The sequence below is a fragment of the Larimichthys crocea genome, chromosome XVII (assembly GCF_000972845.2).
Source record: "Larimichthys crocea isolate SSNF chromosome XVII, L_crocea_2.0, whole genome shotgun sequence".
NCBI lineage: Eukaryota > Metazoa > Chordata > Actinopteri > Sciaenidae > Larimichthys > Larimichthys crocea.
Window position 1 is genome coordinate 789,348 of NC_040027.1, and position 22,858 is coordinate 812,205.

The 22,858-nt window shown below is 40.8% G+C and overlaps 1 protein-coding gene and 2 long non-coding RNA genes across 3 annotated transcripts in view; 2 read left to right on the top strand and 1 right to left on the bottom strand.

Moving 5' to 3' along the window:
* adamts10 (ADAM metallopeptidase with thrombospondin type 1 motif, 10) overlaps nucleotides 1-22,858 on the top strand; it is a 50,738-nt gene that overhangs the window by 19,071 nt on the left and 8,809 nt on the right. The window contains exons 8-18 of the mRNA XM_010734474.3: nucleotides 2,057-2,202; nucleotides 3,264-3,307; nucleotides 3,789-3,894; nucleotides 6,467-6,613; nucleotides 6,906-7,047; nucleotides 8,379-8,486; nucleotides 8,883-9,028; nucleotides 10,408-10,471; nucleotides 12,813-12,915; nucleotides 17,604-17,737; nucleotides 19,699-19,822. Of these exons, the coding sequence (XP_010732776.1) occupies nucleotides 2,057-2,202; nucleotides 3,264-3,307; nucleotides 3,789-3,894; nucleotides 6,467-6,613; nucleotides 6,906-7,047; nucleotides 8,379-8,486; nucleotides 8,883-9,028; nucleotides 10,408-10,471; nucleotides 12,813-12,915; nucleotides 17,604-17,737; nucleotides 19,699-19,822 (1,264 nt within the window). The remainder of the gene's footprint in view (nucleotides 1-2,056; nucleotides 2,203-3,263; nucleotides 3,308-3,788; nucleotides 3,895-6,466; nucleotides 6,614-6,905; nucleotides 7,048-8,378; nucleotides 8,487-8,882; nucleotides 9,029-10,407; nucleotides 10,472-12,812; nucleotides 12,916-17,603; nucleotides 17,738-19,698; nucleotides 19,823-22,858) is intronic.
* LOC109142735 (uncharacterized) lies at nucleotides 984-18,807 on the bottom strand. Its single transcript, XR_002043061.2, has 3 exons — nucleotides 18,195-18,807; nucleotides 2,422-2,534; nucleotides 984-1,397 (listed from the first exon to the last, which is right to left on the bottom strand). It is a non-coding gene; the product is annotated as an uncharacterized LOC109142735 (long non-coding RNA).
* LOC109142734 (uncharacterized) lies at nucleotides 10,479-12,438 on the top strand. The gene is made up of 3 exons (XR_002043060.2): nucleotides 10,479-11,125; nucleotides 11,504-11,585; nucleotides 11,684-12,438. It is a non-coding gene; the product is annotated as an uncharacterized LOC109142734 (long non-coding RNA).

Sequence of the window (22,858 nt, forward strand, 5' to 3'; positions counted from 1 at the left end):
AAGCTCAAAATTTGATTTAGACGCTGATGCAAAAAAGCACCAGAATCTAAATTTGCTTCAACAGAGATGCACAAACCCAAATGTGTTTGGTTTAAGGATACAGAGACACCATGTGGATCTAAATTCACTAAATTCCTCGAGGTCTGGTCTGGCATTTTACCAGTAGTTTCTAGTTGTACTGGTGGCGGTAGCCACTTATGTCCAAGCTGTAATTTCTCAACAACTACTGGATGGATTGCCATAACCACTAGAACATACATTCATGGTCCCCAGACTATGAATCCCCTGACTTTTCTGTCATCCATGAGGTTGAAATTTGGGGTTTTCACTGAAATGCCTCAGCAACTGTTAGTTGGACTGCCATGATATACATATATCCCTGATGTTCAGAGAATGAATCCTAATGAGTTATCGCCTGACTTTACCTCTAGCACCTCCAGCAAGTCAAAGCTTTCACTAGTGAGACCACTTATTCAGTGAAATCTACTACTAGATCTATTGAATGGATAGGCACAAAGATTTGTAACAATGGTGGCTTCAAGATGATAACTCTTATAGACTTAGTATGGGTAATTTTCTGAATTTTTCTCTAGTGCCAACCACGTCATTTGAAAAATCAGGAAGAATTCTTTAGTTTTTTTAGTAACTAGGCCCATCATCAGGTCAAAACAAGTCCAATACTTTGATTTACGATCAAGAACCCTACAACCCTACTAATGTCATTCCCATCAGCAATTAGCTCTACTTCGTTAGCTATTAGCAAATGTTAGCATGCTACCATGCTGATGTTAGCGTTTAGCTCAAAGCATTGCTGTACACATCCCCACAGAGCTGTTAGCACAGCTTACTTGTTGTGTGACATAAGTAAGTGAACAGAGGTTAGAAAGGGCGCAAAGCTTGTATCCCCACCTCACCACAAGGCAGGGGTTCAACTCATAAAAAGTGCATGACCTTACCAGCATAGCACAGGAAATGACTGGACCATCTGACTACCTAGTAACTGACCTTATTAGTTCACCATTAGCAGCATGTGGGGAGACAGTGTGGCCGGCTCCATCATAATGTTGACCTTCTAACAATCTGACAAATGAATCATACTGAATTAAAGGGGCATTACAGTGTGGCTTTGAGGTTTCCTCCATAGATGTCTTATTAGGGAACATTTATGATTCATTCTGTTCATACTGCCTCAGAATTAGCCCCATAATTTACCACTCGGATGTGTTTGTCATCTGACAGAGTAAAGAAGTAAATGTTAGGATCATTAGCGGTGGGCAGTATTAGTGTTGTTATTCTTTCTCCATGGACCGTTGAGGTTGAGGTCGGGACAGGATTGAGAGTAGTCTCAGCAAGTGGCTCTGCTGCTGGTTTCCAGGTCTGAAAACGGCAAGCTGCCCCTGGAAAATAAAATCAGGCCAGCAGTGGGCCCAGAAATGAGGGACTGTGGGATGAGACAATTACTAGTTATGTCACCACATGCATTCCTGGGTTACGAGTTCTCGCCAGCTGTGGCCAGCAGAGCACTCCCTCCTCTCCTTCTCCTCTCTGCACTCTCATAATACTAGAAAGCACCTCCACTATAATCCTCCCTACACATTAGCTACAGTCTAATGAAGCTGCTGTCCAGTGAAATAACATGTATCTCCAAATTTGATTTTAATATTTTATGTTAAATGTAAGATTTAACTGTTTTATGTTGCACAAAATAAACCATTTAAGAACATGTTGGATATCTGGGAAATGTAGTGTCACAAAGCTGAAAACACGGCTCTTAACATTTTGGCGATAGATGGTTTTCACAGGACAGAAAGACTAACATACTAGGGCAGAAATCAAGCCTGAAACGCTGCAATACAGGAAGACTGTGGCCGGGTTATCATAGCATTGTTGGGCCTATCACCTGATTGTTGAAATCTCCCTCTTGTTGACACTGGAATACCATTGTATTGTAGTATCCTAATAAATTATATTTTGTTGTGTTTTAATATTTAAATACATGTGTTTATTTTCCCAATTTGCCCTTGACTGTATTTCCTCTCTTGTCTCTCTTATCCAGCCTACTCTAGAGATCAACCACCACGCTGGGAAGTCTTTAGACAGCTTCTGTAAGTGGCAAAAAACCATCCAGCACCGGAGCAGCTACGGTAACGCCATACCAGACAACGGGATCGCTCACCATGACACTGCTGTGCTTATCACCAGGTCAGAAATACGAACACACAAACCTTTCTCACAGGAGTAAGCAATAAAGACTGTAACTGTGGTCTGGAGCTTGAAGACATTGTTTGTGTGGGTGCAAGGCAAGTAGCCTGAATGGGTTCATATCCTCCCATTGCAACTTCTTGTAAACAAAATATGTTTAGTCTGTTTCACAGTACATTTAAGAGTTAAAACAGTGTTTCCTCTGAACTGAATTCTTACATTCTCAGCCCCTGTCCTCATCGGTTTTCATTAAGCCAAGTTCAGGAGAGTTGGGCTGTATCTTGTCCTGTCTTGGGTGATGATAACTGGAGCTGCTCTGCCCAGCTCAGCATCTGGACAGAAAACGTAAAAAAAAGAGAGATAGAGGCGGGGTACAACGACAGATTTATTTATTTGGAATGGAATGGAGAGACACCCGAAGAGAACGAGAAAGACAGCAGAAATTATATCAAAGCTGCATTGAATCTGACAGCGCTGCATTCTCTAAATTCTCTCCTCATTTTTCTAACTCTGTTACTGATGCTGCTGCAGGAAAATAGACACAACAGTGGTGGATGCATATTAAGCAGATAAAACACTGATGCTATTGACTGAGGAATGTGCAGCAGCAAACAACACAACCATAGTTTGGACAGAGTCGTCATAATGTAATGGGGCCGGCCCTTCCAAATACTTTCCTATTCTTTCTAGCAGAGTGTAATTATGTAAGAGGAGGCGTAAGAAAAGTAGAGATAGATAAAACCACATCTCTTTCTGCGATGTGGTTTCAGTGGTCGCTTTGTGAGAACACTTGGGTTTTACGACAAGATTTATCAAGGAGAGGATGGAAGCTGTCCAGACAGATGACACTACAGTGACCGAACATTATTTCCTGCTATTGTTCTTTTAAAACTATATCTGTCTGTTATCACTGCTGTCCACCGTCTGTCTATAATGTCTGTGCAAGTGTGTCCATCACCATCTGTAAACACGCTGCAAGTCCATGTCCAGTCCAAGTGTGTTTGTTCATGTCTGTAGTATTAGTTTTAAACAGCCTCGTTGGTTTTCCTTCTCATCCACAGGTACGACATCTGCATCCAAAAAAACAAGCCCTGTGAAACCCTAGGTAACACACACACACGCACATACACAAACACACATATTTGTACCCCTCGTTGATGTAAAGCAGTCCCTCACCCCTTGACCACATGCCTCAGGACTTATTGCCTAACACGAACACATACTCTAACTCTAAACTGTAACCCTGAATTCAAGGTCCATGTGTAAAATGTGAACTCAATTGGTCATAACCAGATGTAACGTACGCACGCATAGAGTATACCCAAAACAAATATGATATGAATCGAGCATGACTTGAGAAGTTTACCTTTGATTGGTACAATAATTATTTGAAAATACAAATATAAGACTGGGCTAAGAAGGTCTGCATATACCAGTCTGAACATTTTAAGTCTCTTTTTGTTTCCTATGTTGAAAGTAGCCAGTTTTTGTAGTTCAGTCTGCATGTTTCTTATCATATTAATCGTTTTACAGACTGTAGAGATATGGGGTATATTCATATTTATGTTTGTGTGTGTGTGAGCCAGGTCTGGCTCCTGTAGGAGGGATGTGTGAGCCAGAGAGGAGCTGTAGCATCAATGAGGACATTGGCCTGGGAACAGCTTTCACTATCGCCCATGAAATAGGACACACGTGAGTGAAATGCGCACACACAATAAACCAGTTTTTCAGACTTATCTATTGATTTAAACCCAACATAAATCAATTTAATGTCACACATACAGTATCTGTCTACTATTTCTTCAGAAATATATATTCATCAAAGTATCAGGGCTGTCATCCAGCTGGCTGGATGGTTGGTTGGTTGAACTTTCTTGACAAATATTGAACAGGTTGGCTGAGTGACTTTATCAATGGAAAACCATTTTCCCAAAAAAGAGAGACATATAAATGGCCCAACGCAGGTTGAATAGTAGACCTGCATCCTCCATGTGTCTGACGTCTGAAATGGGTATTTATCTTATTACAACAGTATGCTATAGGGATGACATGTTATAAATCTTTCAGGACTGGTTTCCACAATGTTGCATGCAAGCTATCAATCACTAAGACTGTAGCAGTTTGAGAAGTTCATAACCCCCCGTCCCCGAACCCCTACTGTATCATAGCTATGGTTGGTGTACTTTAGCTGAGGCTGAAACACAAAATGTCCCTAAAGAAATCCCTGAGGTGTCTCATGTGCCTTTTCTTGTAGTCTGGTCCAAGATGATCCCTCCCTCCTCAGATTACATCTCCGGATCTCCAGAGATAGTTTATGTAATCTCTAACACCATGAGTCACTTCCATCAGTCGAGAATGTGTTAATGGTTGTATATTTTCTTTTCGTCATACTATTTATATGTGGAATTAGTTACATATGTGGCTGGTGCAGCACCTGGGGATGCCTCTGTTTTTTATATCTGGATACCTTGGACGACTTGGAAACTGTGTTTTACTCATTTGCCTGGTATAGCTGATCTGTATCACTGTCTATATGCTTTACTTCTGTCATGAATACAGTAAATCAACAGAGGTTACTGATTTTATCCCACTTTTGCGCCTGAGAAAACCATCAAGTTGGTTTATTTTTTCAGAGTAAACTACTTGCGCAGAGTAATTGAGTGCCCCATTGCGTTCTGTCCACACACAGCCCTGAGAGTATTAACACAGATGGTGGATCCTTCAGCGTCCTGCCTCCCTAATGATAAACACAGGTAGCTTTCGAGTACTCAGACCCTGGCCTACCAGTCAACATGGCTGGACCTTGTGTGTGTGCTGATTAGTGTGTGTCTATATACACAACCTGTTTCCTCGGCCTCAACACGATCAACATTTGTTTTTAATTGTCATATAAATTGTTTTGACATCACGGTGCGGGATTAGATTAAATACAGGCCTGTTTTTGGTGGAGGGCACTCACACGAAAAGACAAGACGGACCAAGACTGAGGGATGAAAGTCTTTCAGAACGTTTATATTTCAGGCTCAAACAGAGCTACTGTCAGTGGTATCACAGTCACGAATGCTTGGAAAACAACACTGTGCAACCTAATACAGATTGGTAAACTATCAGGTGTCAGTCAGTGGGGTTTACCGTAGTCCTGGTCTAGGAACCGAGAATTCTGCTAGTCCTCTATCCTGCAGGCTTACACAGCACATGTTTCACATTTCATGTTGGACTGTCAGGTGTAAGTCAATCATTAGAAAATTATTTTGCAGCTTTTTTGATGATCAGTTTATTGTTTTGTTTTGTTTTTTCAATCAAAAATCACAAATGTTCTCTGGTTCCTGGTTCTCAAATGTAAACGCTTTTCTTTGTCATAGGTGATACTAGTAAGTTGAATATTTTTGGAGTTAGGACTGCAGGTCAAATGCAAGCATTTGAATGAGTCATTTATTAAGTTATATAAAAGTTTTATAAAATGTCTTTTTACAGTCTTTCAGTCAGTGTTATCAAATGTCAGTTACATTACAACATTAAACTGTGGTATTAAAAAAGAGGCCCTGTGATGAACTGGCAACTTGTCCAGGGTCTCTCACTCTCTCATCCAATGCCAGCTTTGATAGGCTCTAGCCCACCATTACCGTAAGGATAAGTGGTTACAGGAGATGATGGATTAAAAGAGAGAAAGCCAGCATGTGATCACATCGCTATTTTTGCTTTAAAAATTACGTTAGTGCTGAATCGCTTAGCAATTTATTTGCATTATTGCATCATTAAATGACGTATTGTTGCGATTCTTGACCTCATGCTATGTAGTGTTGCAGTTTTTTATGAGGCAAGAAGCTGCACACAAGGAGACCACAAGGTGTAAATTAGATCCTTAGTCAATAAACAGAACTGAGTTTGTTGAAGACCTAATAATAAAACACACAGTGTAGTTTTGATAGATGAAGTTGAGCATTTGTTACAGCTGTGGTCTATAGTCTTTTAACACTGTGGTGATCTGCCATTTTAACGTCAATAATCATATTTCCTGTGGGTTTATGATTCAGACTTAAGGTCATATATCCTTTGTGTGATGATGTTAATTTAATTTACTTTGTCAGACAAGACTCTGACCTGCACTCCATTTCTGACAATCAAACCACTTAATGTCTGTTCTTTAGATCCCACTGGGTTATCCACAGTGATCTTTTTTCCACTGTCCAAATCCCTGCTGTAAGAGACTATTAATGGTCCTCAGTGCCTCAAAGTGTTGTCACTGTATCATCACGGGCTTTAGGTTTGGAATGAACCATGACGGGATGGGGAACGCCTGTGGGCCCCGCAGCCAGGAGACCGCCAAGCTAATGGCTGACCACATCACGATGAAGACAAACCCGTTCATCTGGTCGGCCTGTAGCCGGGATTACATCACCAGCTTCCTGGAGTGAGTCAGCCTATCAGATATCTGCAACACCACAAATAATTTGGTAATTAGAGGTTTGAGAAAGAAGAATTCACTTGGATGTCAGAGTAACATTTTTGATGGTCAGATAAACACTCAAGTAACAGATGGATCTTGACAGTAGGCAAATCCACTTCAATTTGATTATCTGTTTGTGTTTCAGTAAAAAAAAAAAAGGCTGTCTTACTTTGGATATTCTCAGAATAAACAACTTAAACATTGCATGTTGTTGTGTGTTTAAATCTTTCTCCCTTTTCTGATTGGCGTACTTTAGCTCAGGTATGGGCTCCTGCCTGAACAACATTCCCCCCAAGCAGGAGTTTGTGTACCCCACCACAGCACCGGGTCAGGCCTACGACGCAGACGAACAATGTCGCTTTCAGTACGGCGTCAGATCCCGACAGTGTAAATATGCAGTGAGTACTCTGTTTACACTTTTCATTCATCCTTCAAACCTAATTTGAAATATGAGCAACAACAGTGCTTATAATTTTCTATGATACAAAATTTGGCGATAATCTATCGAATAGTTGTTGAGATATTTCGGTCTGGACTAGAGAGATGGACCAGTCGACCAACCAAAGAACAGAGTTATATTTCCACTCATTAAGCAATAATGCCCACAGTGATCTAAAACACCCAGGGATAGTTTACACCAATTAGTGGCATGGCAAAATCTCTCAAGATTGAAACAATTATATTTTCTCAAGATATATTGTTATGTTATTCTGTGGTTGTAAATGTTTTGTAGTATACTTTTGTATTTCACTAAAATGATGGAGGTATCACTGAATGGATCACATGCTGTAGCAATAATAATCTTTCTTACGCCTTCTTATTTTCTGTCAATAAACATCTTAAGTAAGGTTTACCAGGTACTTATAAAAAAAAGTTTTCCAGTACAGATAATGTACTTTTTTCGGGCTGATTATCACCTGAGTGAAATATGTAAATACTGGTGCTCGTGTTGAAGGATAATCCTCATTGGGTAGTCTACTACCAGTGCATGGGTTGTGTTCATTGACTAAAATACAATAAATATGGCAATGTTTTATATTAAAACAAAAAACGTAAATAGTTGTGATCAACGTCAGGGGAAACTTTGTGCTTCAGTTTTCTAGAGGCTTTGTCATTTTTGCCATAAAGCAGGCCTGATGAAGCGTCTTTGATGTTAACAACATGTCTTTAAGACTGAAATAGCACAGTTCCCTTTTCAATTTAGTAGCTCTTTCTTTTTATGTTTTCTTACCATGTCAGTCTTCAAGACCACACAATGATCCCGTTTTCATGTCAAGGTCTTTTTTCATTTCACTGTACATTCTGGTGACGACTCAACCTCAGTTAAAGTTATTTATCTCGCTGGTCGCACCTGATTTGTGTTCCTCTGGCTCTCTCCTTCAAGTCGACCTCTCTGATAACGGGAAACATCTTGCAATACCTTTGCTGAATAGCATCCACTTTATTGCATGGTCAACTTTTATGGGGCTAGGTTCGAAACGAAACGAATAGACATCTGGAACAGCATACAGCTTTATAGACTCATTATTATCGATACTATGTGGTCAGAGCATATGTACACAATAAAATATAACCCCCATGTGTTATAGGCATCACTGTAGAGGGAGCAGAGAGAAAGCTGAAGTGTGCTTCTTTGCCGATGCGCTTATATAGAAACACTCTGACAGGTTGTCTCAGTCTTTTCTTTGTTTCTCTCTGCCCTGTGTTATCCTTTCACTCACACATACAGGAAGTCTGCAGTGAACTTTGGTGCATGAGCAAGAGCAACCGTTGCATCACCAGCAGCATTCCCGCTGCAGAGGGAACCATCTGTCAAACCAACACCATCGAGAAAGGCGTAAATACTAAAACCTTTTTCTCACATTATTGTTTTTTTAGGTTAGGCTAGTGTAGGAAGGACGATGTTGTTCATCTGGGATTGGTTCTCCTGCTTCTTACACGAGAGAAAAAAAAGTGTACTGACGCTGACTCATCCTGGCTGTTATTTTGTCTGGATAACATGTTTTCCAATAAAAATATTTGTGGAAGAGACTATTTTAAAAGAAAGAAAAACACCCTGAAAAACACAAAGTAAAATAAAAACTGTTCTCAGGTTGTAGAATTCTTTTTAAGATTATGACAGTTTGCTTTTTTTAGCCTATTCTTTTTTTCTTTCTTTTTTTTTCACTGAAACTTTTTAATATGTGAATACTGTATCTGAATATCTTTATGAATATGTGTGTTTGTGCTGCAGTGGTGCTACAAAAGGGTGTGTGTGGCGTATGGGACTCGTCCGGAGGGCGTGGATGGAGGCTGGGGTCTGTGGTCACCCTGGGAGGAGTGTAGCAGGACCTGTGGAGGAGGAGTGTCCTCTTCTATCAGACACTGTGACAGCCCCAGGTATGGGTAAAATACACTACTCTACTCAGTGGATCAGTTTGTAAAATTCAAGTTACTTTAAAATTATGAGATGTCTCACGATCAGAAGATTAAATTAGCAAGCTAATTTCTTTTTAGTTAACTACTAAAAGAGAAGCATTGTGCCAAATACAGAACGTTACAGGATTTAACGCAACACTGACATGTCATTGAAGGCGTTTCTGGACATTGTGGTAGTTCCTCCTGTCCATACTGGCTGATACCTTCATAGAGCAACTGTGCTTAAGAGATGGGTGACAAAAAACCACACTCCTTGCTCGCTGAAAAAATGCATTTTAAAGTTCAGCCGAAGCTAATATGAGGCATCAGCAGTCGGAGTTAGACAAATTGGATGATTGTCTTTGTCCTGGCAGTCATGTGTAGGTTTATTGCCAGTATTTTCTCCTGGCAACTAACCTACTGTACATGCAATTTACAGGAAGTAACTTTCCACCACAGCTTAGAAAGGAAACACCCTCCATGGGAACATGTCTTTTTGTGTTAAAAAGACTATTTTTTAAGATGCACACATTAAAAGGTCCAGTGTGCAATATAGTGGATTATTAGCTGGTCATATTCAGTATTTAAAATATCAGCCAGAGGTCAGTGACCCAAAATAAATACCGTTCCTAGTCACTTTTATTTTAAAAGTCAGTTTTAAACAAAACACACACAGTCTTCACGTACAATGAGCCTGGTGCTACTTTACACATCAGCTCCAAACAAGTATACAGAAGAAAAAGAGCACTGGTGTCAGCCAATACCGCAGGTTTAGGAATTGGTTTCAGCAACATCTACTGACATAAACTCACATGAGCATAGGAAGAACATATAAACTCAGTGCAGAGAGAGATTCTTTCCATGACCTTCCTCCAGGCAGCAGTGCCACCGTTTTTATCGTGTTTGAAATAATTCAGATAGGAGTCAGAATCCTCACCAGACGACTAGCAGACTTGTTTTTGAATCACCAGATCCCTCATCTTGAATTGATTAAATTGAGCATGAATTGACCCAAATTTGAGGCCAACAGTGTTCTTTCGTATCATTTCTTAGCATCGTTTTCATATTTGCTTTGGCTCCTTTCTGTTTAAATTTGTTGAAAGTTTAGCAGAGGCAGCCATTTGGCGGAGGCTGGCTCTGGCTTCCTTTTCTTTCTTTTTTTTTCTTTTTAAGTAGAGGTGTTGTCGTGACGGGCCTGCGATAGACAATAAAGCAATAAAAGAGACAGACGGTGAGATTGAAAACACACTGATGAAGGCAAAGCAGAGATCAGGAGCCAGTGTTTGTGTGGTGGTGTGATAGAGGTTAGATCTTGTTAAATTGTACTCAGATGTGACTGACTGAGATTTGTTTGGTTGCAGGCCAACCATTGGTGGAAAGTATTGTCTGGGGGAGAGAAAACGCTTCAGGTCCTGCAATATTGATGTGAGTATCGCTGCTCTTCGTCGCCATCACCATTATGATCGATTGGTCATGAATATGACTTGATTTAAATGAGACATATCATGACAAAAAAATCACGTTTTCAGCTCTTCTACACTTATATTTGTGCCAGTGTGCGTACCAACCCTCTAATATTGAAAAAGACAACTGCCTCCTTGTTGCGTGTGCTGCTGCAGTCTCACTTCCTGTCAGTCGCGGTGTTCAGATTTCAGTCCTCTTGTGACGTCATTTTCGGGCTCATGAACATAATCCTGACCCACTTCCCAAGCTTTCCAGCAGAGGCCACCACCCACTGTCCACCCACAGCTTTCTGGTTATACAGAGCAAGGCTAAGGTGACACTCTGACATTTTCTTCATCGCAAGAGATGACCACTGGCGGTATGTCGAAGCTCAGACCTAAGCATGGTAGTTGCTCTGTTGTTGGCTGCAGTGACCAGCGCAAGTTGGTATATCGGCCCCAGCCTCCGAGGACTGAAGGACGGAGTGGATGAAGTTTGAACTTGAACGTATGTGTGCGTGCGTTAACCACTTCTGACTGCCTTCAAAACGGACAATACAGCACAGGACAGCACTGAGAATTAACCTGAAAGAGGATTAATACCAACTGTCTGTGGAAAACTACAGACAGTGGAAATGTAAGTATGCTTTGTGTTTCTTTCGGACGATTACAATGAGTTAACGCTAACAACTACTTAGTTAGTTAGTTAGTTAGTTAGTTAGTTAGTTAGTTAGTTAGTTAGTGTTTCGTATCAGCTACTTTTCTTATGATGCACATTAACATAGCGACAGTAGCAGGTCTAGTTTGTCCATTGAACGTCTGTAAGATGACCTCCATCTTATAAATAGAGGTTAAATCAGAAGATTGGTGTCAGTTAGATTTCTCAGTGTTTGCTACTGATCATTTTATGGTCTCAATACTTAGGGAATGTGTCATTGTATGTTTATACATGTGCTCCCCATCACGATTCTTATATTTCTAAGTTTTCTTTTCCTCCCATGACTCTACCCGACAGCCATGCACTTGAGTGAAAACACTGGGCGTCCCCAAGCATCAATATCCAGTGGTGAGCCAGTGAAAGCAGATCCAACACAAGAGTAAGTTTTACAAGTTTTTATTGAAAATCCCACAAAGTCAAACAATGTGCAAACAGACAATGTACTCATCTTTTTCTTTTTTTTGTCTCACCTTACAGATCAGCTTTGGCCAGGCACTCATTAACAAGTCTGTCCATCTTTGTTATTGTTTGGAAAGAAACATCTGTATCTTTATGCTAACGAGTAGACTGCTGTTCTCTGTTTTCAAAAAAGTTGTGTGCTGTTTGTTGTAAGAATCTGAGAATAAAAATGAAGACTGTATGAACTGTTTTGTGTGCTTTCAGTGTTTGATATGTAACATGTTAACACGTAACAAACACGACAGGTTAACAGTAAACAATGTAAGATAGAGGTAACAGTATGTTATCATTATTATATTTGTATTATAATCGCGGACAATTTATATGCATAAAAGAACTTACTGCTTGGATTAAAGGTCTGTAGTCTGCTCTGTCTGTACATTTAAACACACTGGTTCAGGACATTGCATGCTGGTAGGTTCTGAATGTGGCGTTGTCCTGTAACCCAGTCAGTTGGAAAATGTAAATCACATTAGATTATAGAAATTATGGCTGCATAATTACTAATAGGGACACAGCTTCCAATAGCCGCTACATAAACATACTGCAAGCTTCTATCATTAGCTTTATAGCAGCACAGCCTCTACAGCCGGTGTTTCGATCTAAAGAGTGACCATGTTTACTGGTGAACGCGTCTATGGTTTTCATACTTATGAAGAGTCTTGAAACGTGAAGACAGGTAGCCGAATGCTCATGAATGCCGTCCTTATTTATTTTTTCTCATTGACATTACAATGTCAAAAAATGAAGTTTATCAACTTCCAAACATACAAAAAGATATAAAAACACACATCATAAACTTTCCATTCAGAGATATCCTGTTCTCTCCTTTGTTTTCCTTTGACTTGTGCCTCTTCATGCTCAGAGTCTGACTCTAGTTCAGTCCTGTTGCAATGCTCAATGGGCGACCAGGTGAAGCTCCATGTTGTCATAGATGTCGTACTCACGTCTGCTTCGTCCGCTTGTCATGCAGAAGAGAGGAAGGGGTACAGGGAGAGCTGCTATGCTTGATCCGTGGGGAAATTTCATCAAAGAGTGTCAGACGTTTCGTTAAGACACCTGAGAACTGTGTGAATTTGTAGAAAAGGACCATAATATGTCTTCTTTAAGGCTTATGTGTGTGTATATATGTTGGTGTGTGTTACAGGAGTGCCCTGCAGGCTCTCGGGATTTCCGGGAGATTCAGTGCTCTGATTTTGACAGCGTGCCATTCAGGGGAAAGTTTTACACCTGGAAACCATACAGAGGAGGTCAGTCTGTGTGTGTGTGTCTTATTATGTATTTTTGTGTGTATTCATTTGCACTGACATGCATATATTCACGTACTCAAGTAGTTGGAAAGCTGCACTAATCAACATTATTATATTAACAATGAATGAATTGACTTGAAGGATCACTCCTAGTGAAGACTCCACAGAGAATTATGACTTAACCCTCTGAAGCGTTTTAGCGTCTTTTAGACGATTGTTTTGGTTTTACGTCCACCACCACCTTTACTGTTTTAGTACACTGCTCTTATCAACACTAGTTGTTTAACACATGGAGTATATAGTAACTTAAAAGCAATATTTCCTTCAGAAGTTAGTGTAGACCTAGCAGAGCTAAAACAAGAGTTAATATTAAACTTATATTCATAAGTTGGACACACACATGATTCCAAAGTAATGCTACTTTTGCTCCATATCTGCTGAATATGTGAATAACCCACTGTTTATCAGCTTTATACAGTGATATATCCATACTTTTTATTCTATACTACATTGCAACACTACTACTTCTTTACAAACTATATAACAAAATATACAGTATATACATTTATAAACTACTCCTGGATGAGCTTCATTTTTAAAATCTACATTTAACTAATAATAACACAGTCAATTAATATATAATAGTAAAACACTCTAAAAGGGAGCAATTTGCATGATTTTGATATTCATGTACACTAGATTATAATTACTTGTGTTTTATTTTTTATTTACTAAATTGAGTATTTTTACGCTGTAGCGTTGCTATGTTAGTTACATTTTTGCCCTTTTTGATCGCAACAATATAAAGGTGACAGTACGTGAGAGGACAGAGATGAGAGATGATGTGAAACAAAAGCTTCATGCCAACCAAACTAAGTCCAGAGACACTGTGATTACATAGTCAGCATCTTAAAAGCCCTGGACCACCAGGACCCCCTGCACTACTTCAATGATAATTTATTACATTCAGACCATCTGCAGGTTTCCAGAAAGATGAACCACACACAGCAAGTTAAAGCAGGTGTTATATCTCTAAAAACAAATTTAAATCTCTGTGATAATTCTACATATCATTGCAATTTCACTTGTTTGCCAGAATTTCCTTGAAAGAAAAGACAAGGGTAAAAGTTCACGTAGAAGAAAAGTTGATTAGTGCAACGAGATAGGAAGAAGAAAATATTAAAGATGAACAGATGACGATGGGACAGAAAGATGTGAGCAAAGAGTTGATGACAGGAGATGAACAGAAGTCAGGAGACCAAGAGTAGTGTGTGTTTGTGTGTGTCTGTGTCTGTGTGCAGAGAGAGAGAGAGACAGTAGAAAGTGAATCGAAGCTGCAGACTCTCTCCTGTCTGGCCCACAGATGCTGGCTGTAGAGAGCCGTGCATCCCACAATGCCTTGCGAGAATTCCTTGCTCCTGATGAGCACTACACTGGACGTGAAAGATAAATAGTTTCAACGACATAACTGCCTTTAATCTAGCCCTCCAAAAACATAATGGCTTACAGAGATGGCCAGCCAATTCCAACTTCAGGCAACAAGTGCTCCTTTCATCAAGTCAGCTGATTTTACAATGGAAATCCCTTGCAGCTGTTAAAATAGGAACAGTGCCACAGACTCTGCCCTGCGTTAAGGCCAGATCACACCGCCCAGCCCCTTCCCTGTCCTCTGCAGCCCTCTCACTCTCCTCATATTCTCATTTCAGCTTTTACCCTCCAAGACAGCTTCCCTTTCTTCTTCTTGCTCTTTCTCTTTGTTTTCTCTAGTCCGCTCTCTATATATGTCCCTCCTTCTCTCACTTTATTTAGTTCACTATTATGCAATCTCTCTCTCTCTCTCTCTCTCTCTGTCTCTCGTTTCTGTCTTGACACTGAGAACAGAGGCACCCTTTCTCTCTCAGCTCAGGCAGCCAAGGACAGTTCATTAAAAAAGGTCTGTCGTATAAACTGCTTCTTTTTTTTTTTTTCAAACAAGCTGCTCCACATTGCTTTCCTCAGTCCAACAGCCTTCACATTCAACCTTCACACTCCATACAACACACCCTGCGAGTTATGACACACACACACACTGCTGCAAGCCTCGATTGCCCTGCCAAAGCTAGGCACCATGGGAATTGTAGTTTTCCGTGGTCTGACCACTTTATCGTCTGCAGGCTGTGCCAGTACATACTCTCTCTCTCTGTCTCTCTCTCTCTCGCTCTCTCTCTCACTTGCTCTGTCTGTCTGCCTCTCTTTCTTCTCTCTCTCTTTCTCTGCTTCCCAGTACATACTGTACCTGCTTTAGGACTGCCAGCACAAACAAACACAACCCAGACTGATGTCAACAGCCACTCAAATAGTGGAGCTGTTGGCAAGATGCACAGATGAATGAAGGATATAAACCACTTCGCTGTGTGTGTGTGTGTGCGTGTGTGCGTGTGTGTGTGTGTGTGTGTGTGTGTGTGTGTGTATGTGTATGTATGTGTATGTCAGGACAGTGAAAGGAGAAAATAAAGAGTAAAAGAAGTGCACATTTGACTCTGTGTGTGTGTGTGTGTGTGTGTGTATGAAAAATTATGTAGAAACTGGTCATTTTCTGATTTAGTGCATTTTCTGATTTAACAATAACAACAATAATATCACTTACTGGTCCAACAACAAGAAGACCTCTCACCAGTAACTAAATTTACTCTTGTCTAGTGGCTTCTTACTCTGTTGCTCTCTGATTCTCTTTTTACCTTCTTAAGTCAATCTTCTTCAGTCTCTTCGACTCTTCCACACTCTGCCTCTGTTTACATTGCCTGCTTGTGTCACTCTGGTTCTGGCACACATTCTGGTGTTGCTTAGCATTCTTCTCCACCCCGGGCCTGTAAACCTCCTCTTCCTGGTTGTCCAAAACGGCAGCGGTACAAACACTAACACTTGCCCAGTGCTGAGCTCACAGTCTAAGCAGCCCAGCTAACCAACGGAGCTAACATTAGCTAACAGCAGCTGGGCTGTTCTTTAAGATACTCTGTCAATAACAAGTGGCAACCTCCATGGCTGTGAAGTGAAGCCAATGCGGAAATGCCAAAAACTGCAGTTCCTTGAACGTCCACTTGAGGCTGGCTCCAGAACAAGTTAATCTCCATAAGTCCCCATATTAAAACTTCACAGCAGAAATAAACATGTTCACAGCTTGGTACAAAAATATGTTTTGGTCTCTATAGTTTATGACAACTATGGCTGGTTGAACTAAGCCGATCAAATTATATTTAGGCTTAAGGTTGTGCAGAATTAACAACGCTGACAGTTTGATTGACAGGTGGTTGCTCTAACAGATGGCTTGTTTGAGCATCCAGGAGTCATTCGGCCAGCTTTAGATCCACCAATGATCCACGTCTTTGCAGATTTTTAGGTTAGCCAGAAGGCCAAAGAGGCAGGACTGCCAAGATGGCAGCAGCCAGAGCCACCACACTCTTCAGAAACTCATTTTTTATACTTTATACTGTCTATGGTCAATAACTGAGAGTTGAGTAGCCAGAGGACATCAGAGGGTAAACAGAAATAATTTCTCCTTAAAATATGATCCAATTTGTCCAAAATATGTAAAATAGTTGGTGGTGTGTGACTTAGTGCCATAAAGTGTTAAATACTTCTCACAGGAGATTTTACCCAGAGCACAAAGTTACATAATACAAGAACAGGCATACAGGATGCTATTATTTTATGATAGAAAAGTTACACAATGTTGCTAGCCACTGTCTAGCCACTAACCTTGTTTGGTATCTTTGTCTTGATATACCAGTTCTCAGTACTCTGTCTGTGAATGTGAGTGTGTATGCATTCATTCAAGTCGTATTCAGTGGGTTTGTCTCTGTGTGTGTATTCGAGGAAAGCAGAGATTAAATCACATTCAACTGCTTGTTCTCTGCTTGTCAGCACTGAAAAAAAACATTTCCTACTCCCCTCTCTCTCATCCTGCCTTTTCTCTTCATAATGATATGAACGCATTCAGCAGAACATGTGCGAAAGACTTGCAACCAGTCACACATACCAGTACAGTATAACACATATCCCTATTTGCCACATGCCGCATTGAATAGTATTACAGATGTGTTGAGGCATTGAAATTTACACTGAAAAACAACATTCCTAAATAGAAATGACTACAGCATTGTTTTTATTTTCAGTTATATTAAAAGCAGGTGTCAGTGGTTCTTTAGTGTCTAGTCAGGTGTTCACGAAGATGTAAAAACCAAATTTAACTCCCAACATGCCACTAAGAGCGGCTAGTGAACCTGTGGCTTGGTGCAGGAATTGAAAAAAAAAACTGCTATTTGCTACATTTGCCTTGTAGGAGGTTTGGTGTCTGCCTCAGTGACTATTTCATTACTGCACATAGACATTTTGCACAGTTTGGGATATTTGCATTAGCTCAGACTGCAGAATGCTGGCCACAATCTAGTAGGCTAATAAAATTTCAGTTCTTGGAGAGATGTCTCAAAAGCATCTTGAGTTTTTTTCCATGACATTCAGTAAGCAAAGATCATCATTGTAAAATGGGAAGATGGAACATCCAGACAAACTAAATGGAATAAAAACTTTTGTTTTGCCATCTTGTGAACAATTTAAAAAAATAGTGTTGAGCTTGAACGTCTTTTTGCCCATGTTTGTGTGCCATAATGTGGGGGATCTGGTATATTGATACTGTATGTGTATGTGTCTAGGTGGGGTGAAGCCCTGTTCACTCAACTGCCTGGCAGAAGGATACAACTTCTACACAGAGCGTGCTCCAGCTGTGGTGGACGGCACACCTTGCCGAGACGACTCCCTGGATGTGTGTGTAAACGGAGAGTGTAAGGTGAGATAGGACCCTTCTGTGTGTGTGTGTGTGCGTGTGTGTTTGCAAGCGTCCATGCGAGAGTTTGATTGAAATACAAGACACTAGACGTCTGCATGTGAGCAGACAGCTGAAGCAGCAGAACAGACGATCAACACAAGGCTCTCTTCAACTGAGATAATATTGTATATTCTCACTCTATACACTCTGGACAGCTTCCACCGTCTAGTTTGGACTCTAACTGCTGATGATCATCACGATCAGCTGCTTAACTGAAAAATTGTCTTAACTTTGGCAGCGGTTGTAGATTCACATTACAGATACTGTCTCTTAATCCCAACTGTTAATGAAAACAAAACATCTAACTGCTGCTCAATTTCTTGAAGTGAAGACAACCAACAGGTCCCTGGAACCCATTTTGACACTCAAATGGCCGTTTTTGTGAAAAAATTCCTAATGGTAACAGCGCGTAGCTTACGTGGTTGCTGTTGATTCCAAATCTGTTGTTCGTTCTTCTTTTTTTGGATGCAGCTCTTCTCCAAAAAGTAAGCAGAAGCTTTGGACGGGGAGAAAAAGATGTGAGGGCAGAGGAGAAAAAAAACCTCTTCAGGATATCCAGCTTGTTGTTTTGTGGTTGCCTGCAGTTTTGCAGAGTGCCAAAAGATTTTTATTTTTTTTTTAGCTCTCTCTCTCGTGCCTCTTACCCCCCATGAGCTCGCTTTATTTTAATTGTCTCAGAGGTTACGTAGACCGAGTAGCTCAGGGAGTCTGGAGTCCCTGCACTCATCCAAAAAGAGGATTTTGTTTATCAACATCCCCTTCTCTGTTCTCTCCTCCTCCACCTCTCCTCTCTTTTCCCCCCATCTTCTACTCTGTTCTGCTCCGGAGGAACTCAGTGACCCTCTAGTTCAGCTGTTAGTCTGTCTGCAATGCAGGCAGGCTTTCATTCACTGCGGTCTTATTATCTCTCTCTTTTTCTCTTTACCCTTTCTGACTCTCTGCATCCATTCCTCTCATTTTTCTCTCTTAACGTCCCTCCTATTTTTTTCTCTTTCCCTTCCTTTTTCTTACGACTTTTCTCTCTGCAATCCAGTCAGAGTCTCTTCCTCCCACTCCTTTTGCGCTATCATCTTACCTCTGATATATTTTTTTGTACACATAAAACTCCAAACATACTCTTGAGCCTTATGCTGGTTTCAGTTCCAAAGTTGGGGTCTAACAATGAGAGGGGAGAAAGAAAGAGAAGGAGAAGTGTGGGAGGTAGAAGAGGAACCTGGGAACAGATGGTCCAGTTGAACACAACATGCCGCTACAGACCGAAAGGCACGTCTGCCAGAGCCCTGTTTTCCCGGATCTGTTGGACAAAATATAGACCAAACATTAAATATAGGGCCAAACTAAGAAAATGGCGTTGCACAAATGCACACTACAGTTTAGTCAAGATGCTTCCTGTTAGTTTGAACCTATATCATTTCAAGCTTTTATAATTTAAGACTACCCACATTATAAAGCCACCAGATAACCATGGGGTGAATCACAGTTTCAACCCTGTATTTAGTTTTGAGCTGTGATCTAATCAGTGTAAAAGTAATAATAAACTTAAGCCTCATTATCCCTCTCTACAATAAGCAACTGTCATATGAATATATGAGAACAAGAGCAGTTGCCATTCATTCTCTACACTTTTGTTTAGGTTTGGTTCACTGTTAAAGAGTTTGAGTAAAACCACCTGCTTCGCTCATCATGAAACTTATTTATGTCGACAGCTATGAGTTTAGCAACCTAAGAGCATTATGTCTGCTCAGGATCAGAAAACACATCTGGACTTACCATCTGATATTTCTGTGTTTTGGAAAAGTGGTCTGGAAGACATTAGAGGTAATCCCTCAGCTGGCCTCTGACACCTCTCGACTTACTGACTGTGCCCCTTCACCCATGACCCTGAGTGACCCTGCAGCTCACTCGTTTCTCCTTTCTCGCAGCACGTGGGCTGTGATCGTATCCTCGGCTCGGACGTTCGCGAGGACCGCTGCCGGATCTGCGGGGGTGACGGGAGCAGCTGTGTGTCTGTGGAGGCACTTTTCAATGACTCTCTGACCGAAGGAGGTACACAAGTAAAACACTCCAGCACTAGTCATCTCATCAATGTTCTTTTTGGAGCTGCTGTCACAGAGGTCTCTGCTCATATAGATAAAGATTTTGCCTGTCCTGATTTCATTGGCATGGCGCAAAGAGTGGTTTAAAGTGGATTTGGAACAGTCTCTACTCCCCTTAGAATCAGATTAGGTTAACGTAAGCCATTTACCATGAGAAGTTATACAATACAATTGTTCTGTTGTCACAAAAATGTGCACATGTAATGTTTGGATTCTGGAAAGTAGATTGTGAATGCATGTTGGAAAGCTGCCCTCATGAGTTAGGATACTCATAGGATAGGATAGGATCCAGACATTCAAAATGTATTGTATAATTGTCTGTTCACATGCAAACTCTATTCACAGCAGCATATTGTTACAGTTATTTATTTGATAACGCCAACAAACCTCCACATCGCTGGAGGACCATCATTTATTTCAGCACCTGCTGTACTTGGGGTATTTCTGATGAATGCTTGGAGATAAATGATGTGTATATACAACAGCTGAGAGTTGATGCAGCCCAGATTTAAAGTTGGCATTACAGATAGTAACAGTTACTAGTCTTATCCATCATTGTGTCTAAATCAAGCATTTTTTTCAGGACCACAGGGGACACATTTTTTATTACTATATTATGTCAGTGAATTCCTGCACAGTCCTTTAAAGTCTTACGGGAAAGGTCATGTTATTCAGGTTATTTAGTTTGTCAGTATAGTCTTTGTGTAGGGTTTACAAGAATATATAATTGTATCATCTGCATAGAAATGAAAACAATTCATTATCTGTACTCATTACATGACCAAGGGGGGCATAGAAAAAAAGAATAGGGCCCAAAATCGAACCTTGAGGTACACCACAACTATGTGTTTAAATGAGGAAATTACGGCACGAGGTTTAACATAAAAATGGCTCGCTGTGTGAGTTACTTAATCCAGTTATTATTAAATCAGTAACAAATGCAGCTGTAAGGATAAACAATAAGATAGGGGATACTTTACACTAGTACCGTATACAGTCTACAAATACAATAACTCAAGTAACTTCAGTATCACATACAGATGCTCAAATGAGACTACCCAACATCTCAAAGAAGAATTTTTAGCGCACGAGGAAGCACAAATAGATATACACATATACATACCATATTCTGTATATACATATATTTATCCACCAGCCACCCAGGGACACGTGGCAGACAGATATAGTTGAGGTCCAACCAGTGTGGCTTGAGGTCCGGCTGCTTTTGGATCTATTCTGGGTTACATTTCTCCCCACAACACCAACTTCAGAGTTTCTCACCCAACTGTCAACACCACTCACCCCCTTCCAGGATTCCTCAGAGGGGACGCACCCTGACCAGGCAGCTGTGCTCTGGACCACAGTGACCAGGCCAGTCTGTCAGCCCCAGCTGAGGTCTCAACTACCCTCAAAATATCTGATGGCCTAAAAAATCTGTTAGTAAGGCTGAAGTGGAGGTTGTTAAGTCGTGTGTTTTGTGATCTGTGGGTGGTATCCATGGTCAGTGCTATCATTAAAGCTCTGGTTATTCAGTACTGCACTTCCATAAAGTTGGTGGAATAGCAAGAGACAATGTAGCAAAGGTCGAGATTTCCTGACTTTTTTTTTACATACTGTGGGTCAAAATCCCACAGTGTCTGTCATACAACTAGACTGCGCCTTGTAAAGGCTCATACATTCCTTACTAACGCAGGCTTTGTCTTAAAAATGGGTAGTCTCCAAGCCTAAGCAGAGCCACTATCATCTGCTTAGGTTTGGAGACAACACATTAACTTTCTCAGATATTAGAAACCTCCCTTCAGAGTCACAGAAGACATTTTGCATCTGTTTTTGGTACACCTCATAACAAATAAACTGACCTTCATGTGTGAAAACAGTGGAGTGCTGCTTTAATGAGCCCAGCATGCATTGCAAAAGTTGATCACCACCAGTTCAAGAACTCATGGAGCCTGCCTGCAAGGATTTGCTTCAGCCACAAGAGCATTAGTGAGGTTGGACACTGATGTTAGATGATAAGGCTTCGGTTGTTCCAATTCATCTTAAAGATGCAAGATAGGGCTGAAGTCTGGGCTCAAGGTACTTAGACACTTTTGGACATATGATGTACATTTACCAAATGTTTTTTTCCCAATAAAAACCTTTATAAATTGAGTTAATTTGACATCTGACAGTCCAGACTTAACCTGTCAAAAGTCCTTAAAATCTAAACTCAACTTGCTACTTTGTCACAACTGCGCTCTAGCCTGGTCTCATCTGTAACCAAAAAATTTCTACAGCCAGGATCGGAGGCTTATTCTGGGCACAGAAAGATTTATGACTGTCAGAATCACTCAATCATGTCTACAACAAGCTTTTGATATCTCTGAACCCCTAAAGCTTTTAGCCAGTGCTTCTCCTCTCTGCTCAAGTGATTTAAATATGGTCTGGGATTGAGCCAAACCATTGAACCTCCACTGTAAAAAGTAAAAAAAAAAAAAATGAGGATGAGAGAAAAGATGAGTTAAAGTGAAAGTTGAGGTTGCTGTGTTGCTTAATTCTTGCTCTGTGCTGTCAGATTAGAAGCAGTAATGTCCCGTTAAGTGTCTTTCCATCTGTCCAGACTGTGGCTCAGGTAGGCGGTGAGGGGTTACTAAAGTGTCATGGGCCGGGGGTTTACAACTCCTTTGCTGTCTGTTTACCGCACAGGTCCCCGGTTGTTAACAGAAGAACACACTTTTCTCGCTCTTTTGCTCTCTCTGTGTGTCTATCTCTGAGGCCAAAAACCTCAAACTCTGTCCCTTTAATCTTCCACGCCTCCAACTTGAAACCCAGAGCCAGTCCCACCTCTCAGAGCTTCACAGAAAGGTCACGAGCCAAGCCTCTCCTTTCCTCTTGTGGTCAAAGCGCTGGAAGGAATTATTTCATTCCTTCATTTTTTTATTTTTTTATTCCTTCTTCCTCTAGTGAGGCTCAAGTTATTTACAGGGCTGCAGTGGCTAGCCTGCTG